This window comes from Chenopodium album, chromosome 22 (genome assembly GCF_948465745.1).
Source record: "Chenopodium album chromosome 22, dcCheAlbu1.1, whole genome shotgun sequence".
In the NCBI taxonomy this organism is placed as follows: domain Eukaryota; kingdom Viridiplantae; phylum Streptophyta; class Magnoliopsida; order Caryophyllales; family Amaranthaceae; genus Chenopodium; species Chenopodium album.
In genome coordinates this window covers 16,768,349-16,786,924 of record NC_137855.1, presented here as the reverse complement: position 1 = coordinate 16,786,924, position 18,576 = coordinate 16,768,349, and the positions used below count along the sequence as shown (strand labels likewise).

General features: G+C 35.1%; 2 protein-coding genes across 2 annotated transcripts; one reads left to right on the top strand and one right to left on the bottom strand.

Annotated features, from left to right (window-relative positions):
- Window positions 1-3,019: 3,019 nt before the first annotated feature.
- On the top strand, window positions 3,020-5,068 carry LOC145605211 (small ribosomal subunit protein eS17-like). The gene is made up of 2 exons (XM_081661249.1): window positions 3,020-3,134; window positions 4,392-5,068. Exon 2 carries the CDS (start codon window positions 4,416-4,418, stop codon window positions 4,839-4,841), a length of 426 nt encoding a protein of 141 aa, XP_081517375.1. The 5' UTR covers window positions 3,020-3,134; window positions 4,392-4,415; the 3' UTR covers window positions 4,842-5,068.
- Window positions 5,069-9,146: 4,078 nt separating this feature from the next.
- Window positions 9,147-12,730, bottom strand: LOC145606007 (putative aquaporin PIP2-1). Its single transcript, XM_081662069.1, has 4 exons — window positions 12,397-12,730; window positions 11,488-11,783; window positions 10,449-10,589; window positions 9,147-9,423 (listed from the first exon to the last, which is right to left on the bottom strand). The coding sequence occupies exons 1-4, from the start codon at window positions 12,662-12,664 to the stop codon at window positions 9,325-9,327; spliced, it is 804 nt and encodes a 267-aa protein (XP_081518195.1). The 5' UTR covers window positions 12,665-12,730; the 3' UTR covers window positions 9,147-9,324.
- Window positions 12,731-18,576: the final 5,846 nt, after the last annotated feature.

Sequence of the window (18,576 nt, the reverse complement as noted above, 5' to 3'; positions counted from 1 at the left end):
GTCATAGCATATTCATCATCAGTTCAAATGCTCTACTTCATCTCGAAATCACACCATAACAACCAAACAACTAGAATAGATGAAATCGAGTCCAACTTGGATAAAACATACAAAAATACGAACTATATGTTGAAATTCTATAATAAACGCATGCCAAATAGCCCAAAAATAATGGTATAATATCGACTTATCATGATGTCAGTGATTATGTGACTGATTTTCCATTGGGTAGACCAAGTCCTATGCAACATCAAATATACATCAATACATTATAAACTAGTAAATTTCAATCTTATCTAAATAAATAAAACCACCAATATTCTAAATTCAATAAAATACCTATCGACTAAATGATTCGGCACAAATAGACAAAATAACCAAAAATACATGAGAGTAAATAACAGTTGTCAATTTGGGTGTTCAGGCCGAGTAAATGTGGTTTAGGACAACTCAGGTCGGGTCAATTTGGATAATAAACTCTATGTGGGTCAGGTTTGTGTTGGATTAATAACAGGTCGGGGTTGATTTCAAATTGAGTTACTACGACCGAGTTGAATTCAAGTTGCAATAGGTTAGCATGAGTTAAGGTCATTCACGGATTCAAGTTGGCTTCGGTTGAGGTCAATAACTTTCTGGTTACATTCAGATAAGGTCATCTCGAGGTTGGGTCATGTTTAGATTCAAGTCTCGAATCCTTTAGTTAACTTGGGTCGTGGGTTAGTTTTAGGTTGAGCCATATAATTAGCTGCATGACACCAATTTTTTTAGGTTTAAACAGGTCGGGTGCTGACCAAGATCAAGTAAATATTCTAGTTCCATTATTACCGGATCATTATCAAGTTTGGGTTTAATCAATTTCAAGTTCAATTCAAGTTAAGTCATTCAAGTTTGAGTCAATGAAAATTGAGTCTATAGGAAACTTTGCTTTCTTCTTTACTTTTTTTTTTTGACTTATTGACACAAGCACACAACCTCTACGGACATTATATTCATATAGTATTCTCTCATTTGTCCGACGAACATCTTAGTCTTAATAAATAGAATTTAGGTAGAAGTATGTAACTATATAACATTGAGGTGGTCTGAGTTGAATTCAAGTTGAGTTGGATACATATCAAGTAATTATCAAGTCAAGTTGAATTCGGATCAGGTCAATAACATGTCAAGTTTAAATTGAGTCGAATTTTGATTTTCGGTCGGGTAAATAACAAGTTGGATTGAATTTGGGTGGGGTCAATAACATGTCGATTGAAATTGGGTCAGTTTATCAGTAATAGGTCAAGTAGAATTTGGGTTGCAATGGGTTAAAACAGGTTTAGGTAATTTATTTGTCGGGTTATGTTCAAGTCAAGTCATGTTCAAGTTTGATCGTTTGGGTCTCTAATCCTTAGGTTAACCATGGTCTTGGCTTGGTTTGAGGTCTGGTCATATTAGATTTGGGGTTAGTGGTTACCAATTTCTCTGATTCAAACAAGTCAGATCATGTTTGGGTTTGAGTAGGTTTTTTGGGTTGAGTCTTTTGATAGTTCTAATTTTGATCAATCAAATTTTCTCCCATTCAGAACAATTTCTATGAAAAATAGCTAAATCATTACGACAAAAGTGAAGGTAATAACACTTAACTCAATCCATCAAAAGAAGCCTTTTGTTTTTTGTCTAGGTAGTTGGTTAGGATGGTGCTAATAACATGTTACTTCCTCTATTTTCCTAAGTTCTACTTTTTTTTTTTAAAAAAAAAAAAAATTATATTTTTTAAATCCATTGTTCTAAGTTCTATTTACTTTTACTTTATTGTTTTTTATGATAACTTTTTTCTAATTTTTTATTCTATACAAGCACACTTTTGAGGACCAGTTATATTTAATAAAATCTCTACTCATTATCTCTCTTTTCTTTAGAGTAAAACTACGCACATGCATGGTCCCGTTTTTCATTTTTTTTATTGGCTTGCAAGCTACAGTAACTAAGTAGAATTCAAGGAGTATGCGGATATTGAAATAGGGTGAGCGGTGGGGCTGTCAAACGGGTCGTGTCTTGTCGGGTTCGTGTTCTACTTGATGTTAAACGGGTTGAAAAACCCTTGACCCTAACCTAACCCGTTTATTAAATGGGTTGAAAACCCTTAACCCAAACCTAACCCGCTTATTATATGGGTTACCCAGGTAACCTTTTACCCACATAATATGTAATAAACTAATTAATATTCAATTTAAACAAAAAAAAGACATTATCATTAATTCATTAAAGATAGTACAACAGTCTAAAGTTAGTAGTTTTAGCAAAAGATACTACAAGGGTTTAAACCTAGTAGTTTTAACAATACAACCATACTTAAGAATTGTCTCAAATTAACTGCAAAATTAATTTTTAGTTTACAAAAAGATGAAAATTATAATTTTTTCACCAAATTAACCGCCAAATAATTACTAAATGTATAAATGGTGTCAAGGTAATTTACAAAATTAAAACTTTTGAATCAAAAAATCCAGTATATTTACTACTTAATTAATAGATTTAGCGTATCCGGTTCGAGTTGACGGGATGTCGTTCAACCCACTTATATAATCGGGTTATGCGTCAGTTTCGGGTTGAAATTTTCAACCCAAACCTAACCCGTTTAATTTCGTGTCGTGTTCTATCGACCCAATTATATAAACGGGTCGAGAATTCTTGACCCAAACCCGCTTATTTCGTGTCGGGTTCATGTCGGATTATCGTGTCGTGTCAGTTTTTGACAGCCCTAATATGCGGAAATAAGCGGCCTTAATGTTGGTGGGTTGATTAAAATCTATTCAATTTGAATACAAACATAAACCCAATCCAGTTTTTATACACTAATAGAGAGACTAGAGATTTTGCTTCAATTAAATCTCTTTAGTATAAAAATGGACCCAAATACTTTCACCAATCAAAAAATCAAATCTTAGTAATCCCAAACAAAACAGCCCAATAGCCCAGAAAGAAACGAATTACAGTCCATTAAAATATAAAAAAGCCCTAACCTAAAAACAGTAGTATTCCCAAACCCTAATATTTAGTTCTTCACTTTCTTTTCTCTTCCGAACACCCATTTCATTTTCAGTAGCAGCCGCACCAGAGTCCTTGCGCTCTTCCCCTCCTTCGTTTTTCTTCAGGTAATTTCTTTCTCAATTTCTATTGCTGATAATTTCACATAGATTATGCTTATTGATTATGCGTAATTACTTGTTTTGTTCTATTTTGCGAAAAATTAAGTGAGGATTAGAATTTGGAGAAATTGAAAATTTTGAGATTTGGGTTTAATTTATTGTTGTTTTGTAATGGTGTATTATGTGGTGATTTTTGTTTGGTTTTGGGATATGTGATGCTAATAAAACGCTCAATTTTCGCTTTTAATTTTAGTGTAATATTCAATTACTTTAGCAGTTTATTGTAATCTTAAGGTCTTTTTGTAGTATTTAGAGATTCAAATGGTTAGCTGCTTTTCACTAGATGAAAATGCATATAGTTTGTTGCTTGCAGTTTACAACACTAATTTATTCTTCTGATTGTAAGTTAGTGGGGAATTCATCGGAAATACATTGTATATTATATTAGGATGTGTTTGATTTGAATGGGAAATATTTTGAAAGAGAAGTGTATTGACAATAAAGACAGTATTTGAATGGAAATTAGGTTTGAATAGTGGTGAATGATTATTTTCTGCATTGTTAAGTGAATTAGAATGAAAAGACAACGGAGAATCGGAAAGGAGGGTATAAGAAAGGGAAAGAGGAGAGCAAGATAAAATGCGAGGGGTTAGGAGTAGTAGCGTGTCGTTCCCGGTAAATGTTGTGGAAGAAATAATTCATTTGCACAGTATGGAAAACCAGTTTTGGTCTATAATTTACCCAAAAGGGAAAGAGGAGAGCAAGATAAAATGCGAGGGATTAGGAGTAGTAACGTGTATTTCCCGGTAAATATTGTAGAAGAAATAATTCATTTGCACAGTATGGAAAACCAGTGTTGGTCTATGATTTACCCCTCTATGAAAGTTCATGTGAATTGGACAGCTTTTCTCAAAATTGTCTACCTTCCAATTGTACATTGGCTAAATTGATGAATTGATTAGTAAGAGTTAGCGCCTGATTGTGTTTGATTACGTGGTCCATTTGCTGCTTGATATGGGTGAAGTAAAGAAATTTGATTTGGAATTGTGATGATAGAATAGATTTGGGGCGGCGGATTCCTAACTAAGCTAATTGAGTGTAGTAGCTGTCCAGCATCTTGCTAGATATTCTTACACTGCTAAGCCTCAAAGTCTGGGTTTACCCTGTTATTTGACTTCGTCTTCTCTAATTAATTGAGATCTTGTTTGCCTCTTTTTTGTTTGTTGCAAGCAATTTAATTTAGCTCCTGTATTGCTGATACAGGTAAGTTCTTTTTAAGCTGCTAAGATGGGTCGTGTCCGTACAAAAACCGTGAAGAAGTCTTCTCGCCAAGTCATCGAGAAGTATTATTCCCGAATGACATTGGATTTCCACACCAACAAGAAGGTCTTGGAAGAGGTTGCCATCATTCCATCAAAGCGTCTACGTAACAAGATTGCTGGATTTTCCACTCATCTCATGAAGAGAATTCAAAAGGGCCCTGTTCGTGGAATTTCTTTGAAATTGCAAGAGGAGGAGCGTGAAAGGCGTATGGACTTTGTGCCTGCTGAGTCTGCTATTAAGGTAGACGTCATCAAAGTTGATCCAGAGACCATTGATATGCTTGCTGCTCTTGGTATGACTGACCTCCCTGGAATCATCAAGGCCGAGCCAGAGGATATGGCCCCTGCCCCAGTCTTCACCAGAGGAACTGGAGGCCCGAGGAGGTTCTAGGGCTACTGAGTTTATTTATATGTTGTGCAAGAACTATTAGGTTTGAAGCTGTCCTTATGTGGGCTCATTTCTCTGTTTCTTAGATGTCTGCAAAAATTTCAATTTTGTCTTGTAGGACAAAGTGCTGATGTTAGTAAGACTTGCACTAATATTGTCATACAGTTTTTTGGTGGATACTTTGAGTACTTGAGTTTATTTTTGTATTGTCAAGCTACCCCGTTTCCTGAGTTTTGTTCCTATGGACTAAGTTGGATTGGAGTCAAGAGCGAAAGGTTTAAGCATATAATGGTTTGAATGAATATCTTTGTGCAGGATTCAAAATCTGAAGGAATGCTTTCACCTATTTTGTTTATTTCGGACACCATGCCTTTCAATTTACGCTCTTCACTCTGTCGGGGTAAAAAAAAAAAAATTACACTATTCACACATCCTATGTTGAACATATTTGGGGTTTGTTAAGAGAGTTGTTGGATCCAAGACTCATCTCAACTTATTCTATCAAACAACGTTTATATATGGGTATTGATGGTCTTAAGCTAGATTTGACCAAAGCCTATGATAGTCTTAAGTGGGAGTTCATCCATCAAACCTTAATCCATTTTCATTTCCCAAGCAAACTCATTAGACTAATCATGCATTGTATCTCTTCTAGTTCTATTTCTGTCTTGTGGAATGGAGAAATCAGTGAGGCTTTGAAACCTAGTAGAGGGATTAGACAGGGTGATCCCCTTTCTAATTATATCTTTATTTTATGCAATGAAAGACTTTCTTCAATGATTGAAGAAGAAGTTCAAAAGGGAAATTGGAAGACCTTAAAAGTTTCAAAAAATTTCTCTCTCATCTCTTTTATGTTGATGATGTATTTCTCTTTGGATTTGATAACCTTAAGAACCTTGATGTGATTCTTCAAACTGTAACCAAATTTGGGCATTTGTCAGGACTTAAGGTTAGTGAATTAAAATCCAGTATCATTTTCCCCCATAGAATGGAGCTCCAAGTTAGATTCTACTAGCCCAAACTGCAAGTTTTAGGTCTAGCATCTCCTTTGGAAAGTATCTAGGAGTCTAAATCAATGCCAACAAGTTGAGAGCCTCAGATTATTGGGATTTAATCAATAAAACACCTGAGAGAATTAAAGGTTGGTAGGCCAAACTGTTGAATATGGTTGACAGATCATCTTTGATCAAATCAGTTCTTAACTCCTACCCCCTCCATGCTATACAAACCAACCTTCTACCTTATTCAATCACTGATTCTTTGGAAAACAAATGTAAATTTTTTTTGTGGAATAGAGTAGACAAAAAATATTAGTCCTAGATTGAATTGGGCTAAGATTTAAAATCCTATTGGATTAGGGGGATTGGGGATTAGAAAGCTGAGGATCGGAATGGAATATCTGTTTTATGGCAAAATTAGGTTGGTGTATTCTCACATACCCCAACAAACTTTGGGTGAAAACTATGAAAGACAAATATTTTAGAAGAGATAGCTTCTAGAACTGTAGAGCTTCTCCTAATCATTCAGCTATGTGGAGAGATATATTGAAGGGGACAGATCTTTATAAGAAAGGGACTGTTGTTAGAATTGGAGATGACAGTCTCACTTCTCTTTGGTATAGTATGATTACTGGGTTGGAGATGGTCCTCTATACCTAACTCAACCTCATGGGGATAGTTCCTGATAGAAAAGCTCATTGGAGAGTAGATAACATGATCAAAAATGGAAAGTGGTACCTCTCAGATATAGCTTACCTTCTACCCTCATCCATTTTACAACAATTCAAGCAATCCCAATCTCTTCCCGGCCCCTTCACTCTCAAATTCTCATGACTGTATCAGATGGGTTCATGACAAAACAAGGGTTTTCACAATTAAGAGTGCCTATTATGCCTTGCATAAGGCAATTGATATGGCTATCCCTTTTTATTTCAATTGGAAAGCCTTCTAGAAAAGAAAAATTCCTTATAAGTACAAAATGTTTCTCTAGAATTGTGTTCTGTCCATCCTCCATGTGGGTAGTAAACTCAAATTTCTTATTCCTAATTTTGACCCCATCTGTGCTTGCTGTAAACAAGATGAGGAAAGTCTAATTCATTTGTTTAGGGAATGCGCAAGAGCATCTAAAGTTTGGCAATTGATTTTCAAAAATATCAAAAGACCAAAAATTTTTGATAATAATGCTTTCTTTGGGGACTCTTGGAATAATTGGATTGCCAATAATCTCTCTCGGACTAATAAATGGGTGACAACTTTCATGCTGGCCTTATGGCATCTTTGGAAGGCCAGAAACAAAACCATCTTTGAGGAAGCAGTTTACTCGAAGATATCTGTTTTTAATGGCTTTATTATTGGTCACCAAATTACTAACCATGTCCTGCAGGATGTTGTTCAAGGGAAAGGGAAAGCCATTGTTGTTGCTAGGTCCCCAAGATGGATAAGACCTCCACCATGTTTTGTGAAACTAAGTTTGGATGGAGCTTGGAAAAGTCACCTCCACCATGTTTTGGCAGCAGGTGGGGGTGTTATAAGAACTCCTTCTAGTGGATGGTACATAGGCTTCTCGAGCAAATACAATGCCATTAATCCTTTGGTTGCAGAGCTCTATGCCATTAGGGAGGGATTGGAGATGGCCAAGGAGTTCAAGATCAAGTTTATGGAGGTGGTCGCTGATGTAGAAGTTTTGATTCCGCATGCTTTTTACAGGTACTTCTAATCCACACAACGAAGTCGCAGCTGTCTTACTGGATGTTGCACATTTGATGACTCCGAAGTGCTGGACAGTATATATGGTGCACAATCCCATAAAGAGGAACAAGGTGGCGCACAAGTTGGCGCAGTATGCTATGAACATGACCCTGGGTCACAAGATGCATTTCTCAGTTTCTGACTGTGCCAAAGTTGAGGCTGAAGCAAATCTGGCAGATGTCCATGTTGCAAACTAGTTCATGTCTGGATGTATTTTTTGTCCCTGCTATGTAGTAGCAGTGTATGTGTATAATATCAACTGTAGGTCTTTGTTAGCTAAAACTATGTGTAGCTTTTTTGGGTTCCACAGCCCTAACAAACTCAGGTCTCTTTTGGATATTACTCGATGTGGAGGGTATTATCTTTGTAGCTATATTCCTCCTTTATGGCAATAGCCTAATATAACCCTTTCGTTGCTTTGCGTTTAAAAAAAAGTATGGGTACTGATGGTACAGCTTAGTTATGATTGTTGACTTTTAATAATAAAAATTGACACCAATAGTCCTAAGTCCTCCTAACTATGACAAGTCCTTTTAAAAAGGTTCTAACTATTAACTCTTAGAGTTCATGATTTTAGGGGTTCTCGATACAGTTCTTATATATCTTTAGTAATCGATTTGACCAGTTTATAGTGTCACATGTTAGACGTTAATAAAAAAAAAAAAAAAATCCTCTCGCTCTAAGCACTCACCCCTTAACCCCCTCCCTTTAGGAGTTTGTCTCAACCCAACACGGTGCAAGGATTTGGCACAAGAACAAATTTGTGCATGCCTACTACGTAAGTAGAAACATATATTGAAGTTCACTTTATTTTACATTTTTTTTTTGGGAGAAAATCACTTTTTTTTTTTTTTTTTTTTTTTTTTTTTTTTTTTTGTTTTACATAGATAACACTTAGATTACACTTTTTATCACACAAAATTTAAGGGGGTGATTGGTGTTCAGCTGATTGAGCCAAATTCAGCTGATAGGCTTTAAATTAGAGGGTTGACCAAGTTAATCACATGTTGTGTAAGGATTTGCATGGTGCAAGGGTAAGAATTACCTCTCCTTTTACACCATCTTCATTAGGGGTGTTCAAAATTATCCGATCCGGAAATCAGATGATCCGATCCGAAATTTCGGATATCCGATTCGGTTTTTAAGGTTTCGGATATTTCGGATCGGATATCCGAAAAAAATTTCGGATTTTCGGATCGGATACGGATCGGATTTTTTCCAAAAATTTTAACTACCCGATCCGAAAACCCGACTATCCGATCCGAAAACCCAGATATCCGATCCGAAAATTCGAATATCCAAAAATTTCGGATCGGATTCGGATCGCAATTTCTCCGATCCGAAAATTTCGGATATCCTAATTTTCGGATCGGATCGGATCGGATATCCGAAATTGAACGGCCCTAAATTCTTCATGTTTCCGCGACTCCCGACTATTAAGTGCATGAATTGAAAGCGAGTGAAGTGTGACACTAACACGATGTTAAGTGCTAAAATTTCGTAAACAGAAATGTAATGTTATTTTTTCAGTGGATAAGCCTCTAAGGATGACCCGTAAAGTTGCACCGATGTTATTGCTTATAATAAGTTATAAACAAGCTTAATTACAAGTAAATACTTTGATGAAGTAAGTTAAAAAACATGGTGTGATGAAAAAAGTTTTTTACTTGGAATTCTCAGGCAATTTTTATAAGAACTTATAAATAATACACATATACTTTCATAGGGTAAAGAACTGCTCAAAATCCGAAAGCCTTGAAAATCTTAGCGTTGACGATACCTTCGTGGTAGAAAGTTGCAATTGCTGCTCCGACGAAGGGTCCAATCCAAAATATCCACTACATCACCAATAGAGGTAAGGAAAACAAAAATGTTATAAATTAAATCATGAAAAATGACCCACTCAAAAATAAGTAAATAAATAACTTATAATGAACAAATTATTTATTTAGGCAGACTTTTATTAAACTATTATAAGACGGGTTAAAGTTACTTTAAAAGTATATGAAAGTTACCTTTATATACGAATATAGTTACCATTTCCCTAACATAAAATTATCTTTATAAACAATTACAATGTATTAAGGTAATTATATTAGCTTTCATAGCATATATTTATAAGAAATTAAACATAAAAGTTTAATCATAATCATTACATATTAAAAGTTACCCTTAAATAGTTTTTTTTAAAAAAAAGGTTACCCTTAAAGAGATTAAAGTTAATTACCATAAAAATTGTTAAAGTTACCCTTAAATTGATTGTTATACATTAAAAATTACGTAAACCCACCTTATACAAGACTTATTGAAAAATGATAAGCTTACTTAATTTTTTTTTTTTAAATTAAGTGTTACGCTTTAACTAACACATACTCCCTCCGCATTTTATTACTAGCTCCACTTTCTTTTTGCGGCCGTATATTATTACTAGCTCTATTTTCATTTTTTTAGTAAATTTAAACAATATTCTAGTATTTTCCTCCCTACTGATAATCCCCTCAAATCATAATTTTAATATTTTTCATATCCTCTTTCCTCCCCATTTATAATGACTTTTATGTTTTTAGGTTTCTTAATTATGTAATTTAATACTAATAAAATACGAAGTGTAGGTGAGGTACGTAATTGAATGTTACATAAGGAAGGAAAGATAGTGGAGAAGATAATTATTGAAAAATAATGAATGTAAGATCGAGGAGAAAAATAACAGTTTGTCTAAAATTTAGAAAAAATGGAACATGATACGGATGAAACATGAGAGTGGCAGTAAAATGAAACAGATAATACATTAATCAATATCTAGTAATGTAGTAGTCTAAGATGAGTAAGAAAGTTAGTTAATAAGAAGGTTAGTTGTACTAACAAGGTCATTCCATGTCTTGTGGTTGTTGTATATTACTGCAGCTCCAAGACTCCGAGCAGGATTAATGCTAGTTCCAGTGATGGGAATGGTTGCAAGGTGAACCATAAATACCGCAGATCCAATTGCAAGTGGTGCTAGTACCTTCAATTCATTCAACTCTTTTATGTTAACAAAACTTTCAATTTATAACTTTAGCGGAGAACTATTTTACCTTACTTTTTTTTAGCGTTTAAAGAGCTATTGGTGTTTAGAGAGTTATAAGGGCGGGGGTGAGAATCGATCCTTAAATCTAATATAACTTGGAGGAATACTCTAACAACTTGAGCTATTGCCCACTCTCAACTCTTTAACCTTTTTTTTTTTTTTTTTTTTTTTTTTTTTTTTTTTTGTGTTAAAAGCATTAGATTTTTTTTCCTCATTTGATATAACTTTAGTACGTTACCTTTTTAACATGTACTTGCAGTTTCAATCATACAATACTGGCATGATTCTTATGGACTAATCTATTGTTCCAAATCTACATGAATTACTTAATTAAGAAATTAAGAAAAGGTCCTTTAAAATTTAGAATCATCCTTAACTCATTTGACAATTTTGTACGTCTTAAATAGCTTAAATCAAGTCACCAAAGCTTAATGATATCACAACTGCTTAATTAAGGCGGACTTTCATTAAGTTATTGTGAGAAATTATTAACTTCCCATTTTCCTAACATAAAATTTTTCCCTTCAAAAACACTTACTGACTTATAATGCATTAGATTAATCATATAAGCCTTTATAACATGTATTCATTAGATATTACACATTGAATTACAATTGAACTCATTACAAATTCAAAATTACCTTTAAAGGATTAAATTACCATAAAACTTGTTGAAGTTACTCTCAAATTAACAGTCTTATAATAAAATTAACGTAAGTTCAACTTATTGTATTAATATATGCTTTGTAGATAATTACGTACTGAGATTAAGACAGGTAAAGTTGAAATCAGAAAATTAAAATGAACATGGAACAAGTAACTCCGAGGTACTCACAGGAACATGTAAATTCCTAGCTTTTTGCATAGCATCAGTAGTAGAGAAAACAGTGTAAACAAGAACGAAGGTACCGATGATCTCAACGGCCAAACCGGTGCTAGTACTGTATCCAGGTAACAACTTGTTCGCTCCTCCACCATACTTGTCGTAGTAAACACCGTGTAATGCCTTTACTAACGCTACTCCACATATGGATCCCAAGCATTGAGCCACCATATACGAAACTGCACGTAACAGTGTCATTTTTCGCGCTAGGAGCATCCCGAATGTCACCGCTGGGTTTATGTGCCCACCTAGTTAAATGAAATTTATCACTTGTAAATAAATAAATAAACTTTATACGGAGTATACACACTCTTTTTGCAAATAATTACCTTATAACATTTTTTATAAAAAAAGATATCGTCCAAATTATGGCTAATGAGGCCTACAACCAATGTCCATGCAACCAAATTACCTCTAGTTAGTAGGTACACACTTACATACGATCACTTAGCCCTAACTACCCCTAAATACATATACACCCATTCGGCTTCGATTACCTCTATTTAGGGGTAAATTGTGTAGAATGGTTTTATTTCGATTAAAATGAGAGTAATTTAAGTTAATCTAAACTTTGGACGCATTCTAATTATTTATTTATTTTTTATTTTTTTCAAAAGTAGTGTTATCAACAAAATAAAGTTATAAGGTAATTATTTGTAGAAAGAGTGTTTCATATGGTAATTTCCCGCTATAAAACCTTTTTTAATCTAATATTAATATGTTTGAGTCCTTTAATTACTCTTTTAAACCATTCCTGCATACATGCAAGTAAAGACAAGAAAATTTGTTCACGTACGTAATCAAATTAAGAAAAGTTTAAGAGATATCAAATAAGAGTTATAATTAGTATAGATAGCTGACCCGAAATACCCGCGGTGCAGTGAACAAGGATGAAGATCATGCCACCAAAAGCCCAAGCTACGCCGAGAATTCCGACACCGCCACACGACCCATCGCTCTGGACGCTGTGTCCTATAACAGTAAGGATAGTAATGTAGAGGAAAAGAAGGGTTGCAATAAACTCTGCAATGCAAGCTCTATAAAATGACCACGTTCCAAGTTCAAGTGGATCTATTAATTTCACCGGAAATTCGCCGTCTCTTTCTTGCAATGAGCCTTGCTCAGGCATGTTTGTCTTATATTTTCAACAAGGGGTTAGAGGGCTATAAATGGTGTTTTGGACTAAGTAGAAAGAGGAAGTAGGGTATAAACTATAGACTATAATAAACTATAGAGTGTATTTATATTAGTGTTGGACTATTTATTCAAAATAAGGATAGAAAAGAAAAGCGAAAATACAAGTTTATATTCAGAATAATGAAAAAAGTTTTTATTGAGTGACATTATTGTAAAGGAAAAATTGCTCCCATTAATCTGAACTTTGCCTCATCCGCCGAAAATAATCCCAACTTTCGTTTATTATCTATTGTACCCAACTTTGGGGGCTATTAATTTTCGTTGCACCCAACAGGTCATCTAACCTGATGTAGCAGGTTACCTAGCCACGTGTCAGCGTATGATTGACTTATTTTTTGTTTTTAAAAAAAAACAAAAAATAAAAAAAAAAAAATAAAAACCCCACAAACCACCCATACCCAGCGGCTGCCACCACACCCCCACCCCCACCCCGCCGGGAAATCACCCCCACCCCCGAAAAACCCCTCCCCTACTGCCGGAAACCACCGCCCAGCTTTCCCCCTCCCTCGAAACCCACCCCTTCCCTTCCCCCACCCCCGAAAACCCCTCCCCCACCCACGAAAACCCCCTCCCCTGCTGCCGAAAACCATCGCCTAGCTTTCCCCCTCCCTCGAAACCCACCCCTTCCCTTCCCCCACCCCCGAAAACCCCTCCCCCACCCACGAAAACCCCTCCTCCACCCATTCCCTTCCCCCACCATAGTTTCCCAAATCACGAGCAAGGAGGCCACGAAATTGGTCGAAAATGGCAGAAATAGGGCGATTTAGGGCTAACTCTAACCATTCAGCCCGAAATCAGACAATTTCGGCCGTTTTCACCCATTTCTATGGCCGTTTTCAGGGAGAAATGGGGGTGCGTTTTTGGTGGTTTTTGGGCGTTTCTGGGGGTGGTTTCGGCGTCGATGTAGGACAGGGGTTGCGACGCCGAGGTGGGCCAGGGATTCCGGCGTGGAGGTTGGGGCTGAGAGAAGCTAAGGGAGGTGGCGGTGGTGGACGGTGGCTGAGAGAAGCTAAGGGGAGGTGGCTGTTGGGGGGTTTTTTTTTTTAATTATGTTTTTAATTTTTTTCTATTTTTTTCAACCAATTACATGTTGACACGTGCGCAAAAAAATAAAAATCAGAAATGTTTCCCTGATTTACCGGTTGCAGGTCATTTGGGTGCAATAGAAATTAATACCCCCTAAAGCTGGGTGTAATAGATAATAAACGAAAGTTGGGATTATTTTTTGCGGACGAGGCAAAGTTCAGATTAATGGGAGCAATTTTTCCTATTGTAAATAAGACAAAACTTTTATTTAAAACGGAACCCACTAATATTGATTTATTTACGAAAATAACATGCTAATTAGGATATTTTATTGATTTGTTTACAATAATCCCACTAGATAAGCGATTTTTGTTTATCATAAAGACAAATTAGGACTTCGAAAGAAAATCTGAGAAGTATATATTTATCATATTGGACATGTAAGATGTAACAATGTAACATATTTACTAACATGCATATTGTTTCCTTTCACGCAAACTAATTCTATATTCTCTGTTTGTCATCTAGCTAGCTATAAACGTCTTTATTCTTACTTGGTTCTTAGATTTTTGCAGACTTTATGTGGATTCAGCTGGCCCAAATTCATCCTCTCCAAGTTTCTATATGAGTTAGTATAACAAAGTCCAGGTTGTAAAAGTTGTATTTTCAAATCTTAAATGTTACTGCTGATCCAAAAGAAGATGCTGTTGCTATTAGAAAGAAAGGTATAATATAAATCTTGTACTGTGAAATAATGGAAAAGTGTCCTAAAAGAACAGTATTTGTTTTATGTTAACTCCTGTTTTACTTTTTAAACAGGATCTGTTTAGGTTTACTCCTGTCATGCCATAAAACAAATTAAAAGTTATGTAAAACAAAACTTTTACTCGTAGGACTTCTAAACTAAAACAATTGTCAAAACCCCCTTACGATTTACTACTTCTATGTCTCAGGCACTCAGCTCACTTTGTAATTTCACCCAATTATCAAAAACTTAATCACTTACAATTAACTTTATTTAGGAAAACATGAAGCAATTCTAATGTTGGCTAATACACTTATCAGTGCATCTTGTGTGCGGTTGGCCACACCATGTGACCACTTGTTAAAGAACAAAGTAGCCCCTATAACACTTACTCAGTAACCCCTTGTAATACTGACACCCCAAAGTAACCCCTATAACACTGACAAAGTAACTCCTGTAAAACTGAACGAGTAACTCCTATAACACTAACAAAGTAACCCTTATGATGATGGATGGTCACAACGTGTGGCTAATCACATATAATACTCTGTGTACACTTATTTATTAGTGGTAGATATTCTATTTTGGAAATGCTAGGTATGGTGTGCCGGGGCCTATGTTACATCCATACTTCAAGCCCTAGGGGCTCTTATGTGAGGGGGGCGTGATAGAGTATATAAATCGATCTTGAGCTTCAACCATCAGCTTAAACTTTTGGTTGAGTTAGTCTTTTAACAATTAGCTTAATATGTCACATAAGATGCACAAGTTACTTTCACTTTCAATCTATATATATTGTGCTCCAATGATTAACAAGTTGCTTGAGATTTTTTTTTTTTTTTTTTTTTTTGGAAAGAAGTCCAAAAGGACATGAAATTTCGTTAAAGAAAGTCATACGACATCTACAATGAACAATTAACGATAATGAAAACAGATTTAACTAAATCAAACAAGAATTAATTGGGGAAGGGCTAGACCAAATAAATAGATACAACACTGGCACATTCTTGATTCGTTGTCTGATACAATTATTTTTTGAGTGCCCCGTCACCGCTTCATAATTTTGTGAGAAAGAAAATTCTAATGCTGATTTCGTAACCCGAATTCGAGTCATAATCAATTGTAGCCCCACACAACTGATTAAAGACCCAATTAAACGCCAATAAAATCTTGTTTTTCATTCAAAGGAATTTGAAAAAACCTTGTCTTTCGAAAGAGATAAATCCTTTCTTTCGAAGGAGACATTATTATAACCTAAAAAACAAAGAAAACGTAAAAGAAATAAAGATTGGGGCTTTCATCCGGAAATATACGATGGAAGCCCCTTCAAAATTAATGATGGAAGTTAGAGTTTATTATTTAATTCACTCTTTCACAAATAAAAAAAAAAAATTGTTATTCCTTTTTTTCCAAGCTAATTAGCTTTGTAGAGCTAATTTGTTTCGTTTGGGTCCATTAAGGAAATGTTCTCTTCACCTTTAAAATATAAAAATATGTGTTTCAGGTTTAATAATTTTAAATCAGATAAGGTCAAACAAGTTCAGATAATTCTAATTAGTTTGAATAAAATTAGGGTCCGTTTGGTTGGGAATAATCAGGAAAAGGAATGGGAATCAACTGACCCGATTCCCTTTGTTGGTGTTTGTTTAGCATTTTTATTCATTTCCTTTACCCTCCCCATTATCCCAAATTCTTCCAACTTCATTTCCCACCCCTCTAGGTATTTCTATTTCCATTCCCTACCCACCTTCAAACCACCACATCACCACCTTCACACCTACCAACACCACCGGAAAACCAGCCTAGACCACCGCCGATCCTCCCCCGAGCCTCGCCGCCCTCTCTTCTCCCGCAAACACCACCAGAAAAACCCTAAAAACTCCCCTCCCTCCCTGTAAAACCACCAGACGAGCCTCCCACCACCCTCGAAACCTAGGCGCTAGGGTTTTAAGGGTGGTGGGAGGGTAGTCTGGCGGTGTTACGGGGAGGGAGGGGAGTTTTAGGGTTTTTTCTTGCTTAAGGTAGGTTTTTCGAGGGAGGATGTGCCGCGGTGGGGCCAGCGAGGGGTGGGGGAGGGATGACGAACGACAGCGAGGGGAGGTGGAGGGCTGGCAAAGGGCGGCGATCAGTTTCTTGGATGGAAAATATACAAAATTGAATTATGTGGTGGTGGGGGTGTGGTGGTGGGATTGTTTCCCTTTGTATTAAAAACAAACAACAAAGCAAAAATAGGGTATTTTCATTCTATTATTCTCCTTTCCCTTTGTTCATTCCATTCCGATTCCCTTGTGCGAACCAAACGGCCCCTTAATCAGATCTAATAAGTTCGTATACATTCAATAAGATCTAATTTTTAAAATAAGGTCCACTAAGTTCAATCACGTTTAATAATAATTTCCAATAAGTCAAATGTTAATATTTTAAAGGAAAAATTTACATTAAGTATACAAAATTCGGGAGATCGTCTTTAAACAAGACAATCTTATAATTATTCCTGAGTATTACATCTTTTTTAGGTGTCAATTTAAAACAAGACAAAAAACACATAACCTTTTAAACCGTTTACCCATACCATGTGCCGTCATGTAATTGGTCTATACATTAAATTTTGATTTTTTTTTTAAGTAGTAATAAATTTTAGATTTAGAAAAACAAGAAAAAAGACCTCTTCCCCACTAACACACACCCATCCCCTTCCCCAACTTCTTCCCCAATAACATTTAGATGGGCAAGTAAGGGTCGGATATTAATCCCCAGTAACATTAAGATAGGAAAGTAAGGGTCGGATCTCAAGTAATTATAGTTTAATCAATTATTATATTCAAGCAATTACTATGCATGTAACCAATTTAAAAATTGAATATTGTTAACTAATAAACTAAATAGCACACTTAATCAAAATAATAAAAGAAATCAATTAATAAAAACATCCAAGATCAAGAATCACCATGAATATAATCAATGCAACAGTCGTTCTACCCAGACCCTAACATATAATTCAATTGACAAGAGGAAAAGCAATCCCTAGAAAATACCAAAGGTCTTTCTCGAGTTATCAATGACGACATTCCTGATCAAAATCAATCTTATTCTTGTGAAATCATGCAAACTAAAGACATTAAGCACACTACTTAGCTTCCTGATCATTCATTCTATTACTCATGTGAAGAACTTCAAACCATTAATAATTATTCTATTTAGATGCGTTAAAAACCCAACTCTCATTGGATTAAAAAAAATGGATCAATAATAATATTAATTATCTCTAATCTAAGATAGAATTAGTTGGTATATGCACAATCAATTAAGCAGGTCAATTGCAATTAAAATTAGGGACTTTAAAGAAATAATTCATGCATCAAACATATCGGGTATCGCTACACCATATATATATATAGAATATAGAAACTACTCACACATAATAATAAAAACAATAACAAGAATTAAATAAAACATAATTAACAATTAAAGGAATTAAATAGAATAAAAAAAACATCGAATCTTGAATTAAGAGAGATAAACGATGAATCTTGAGTGCACAAATCTTAAATTTCAATGGAAATAAAGTGTAGAAAGAAAACTAGGGTTCTAAAATAATAAATATTCCTTCCGTTTTTAAATACTTGCTCTACTTTCCTTTTCCGGCCGTTTTTAAATAAATGCTCTATTTCCTTATTTGGAAAGCTTTTATCATATTTAATTAATTATTCTCACCAAGTGGACCCAACAATATTAATTCCATATTCTCTCTCCTTCAATTTTCTCCACTACTTTTACTTATTTATAATTTTTTTATTCTTCCACTAACCCCACTACCTCCATATTTTATTACTTTTTCCAATTTCTCCTAGAACTCCACGCATGGAGAAATGAAGCAAGTATTCAAAAACGAAGGGAGTAATGAAATAATAAAGCTAAGGAGTATTTATAATAAATCTAAAAAGATAATATAAAATAAGGAAAGTAAACAACTTTAAACCGCATCTACTCGTCCAGGCTGGGCGTGTTGCACACGGCATGCATGTGCCTCTTCATTGCATAATTGTAGATTCAGCAGCTAAGAATCACAACTT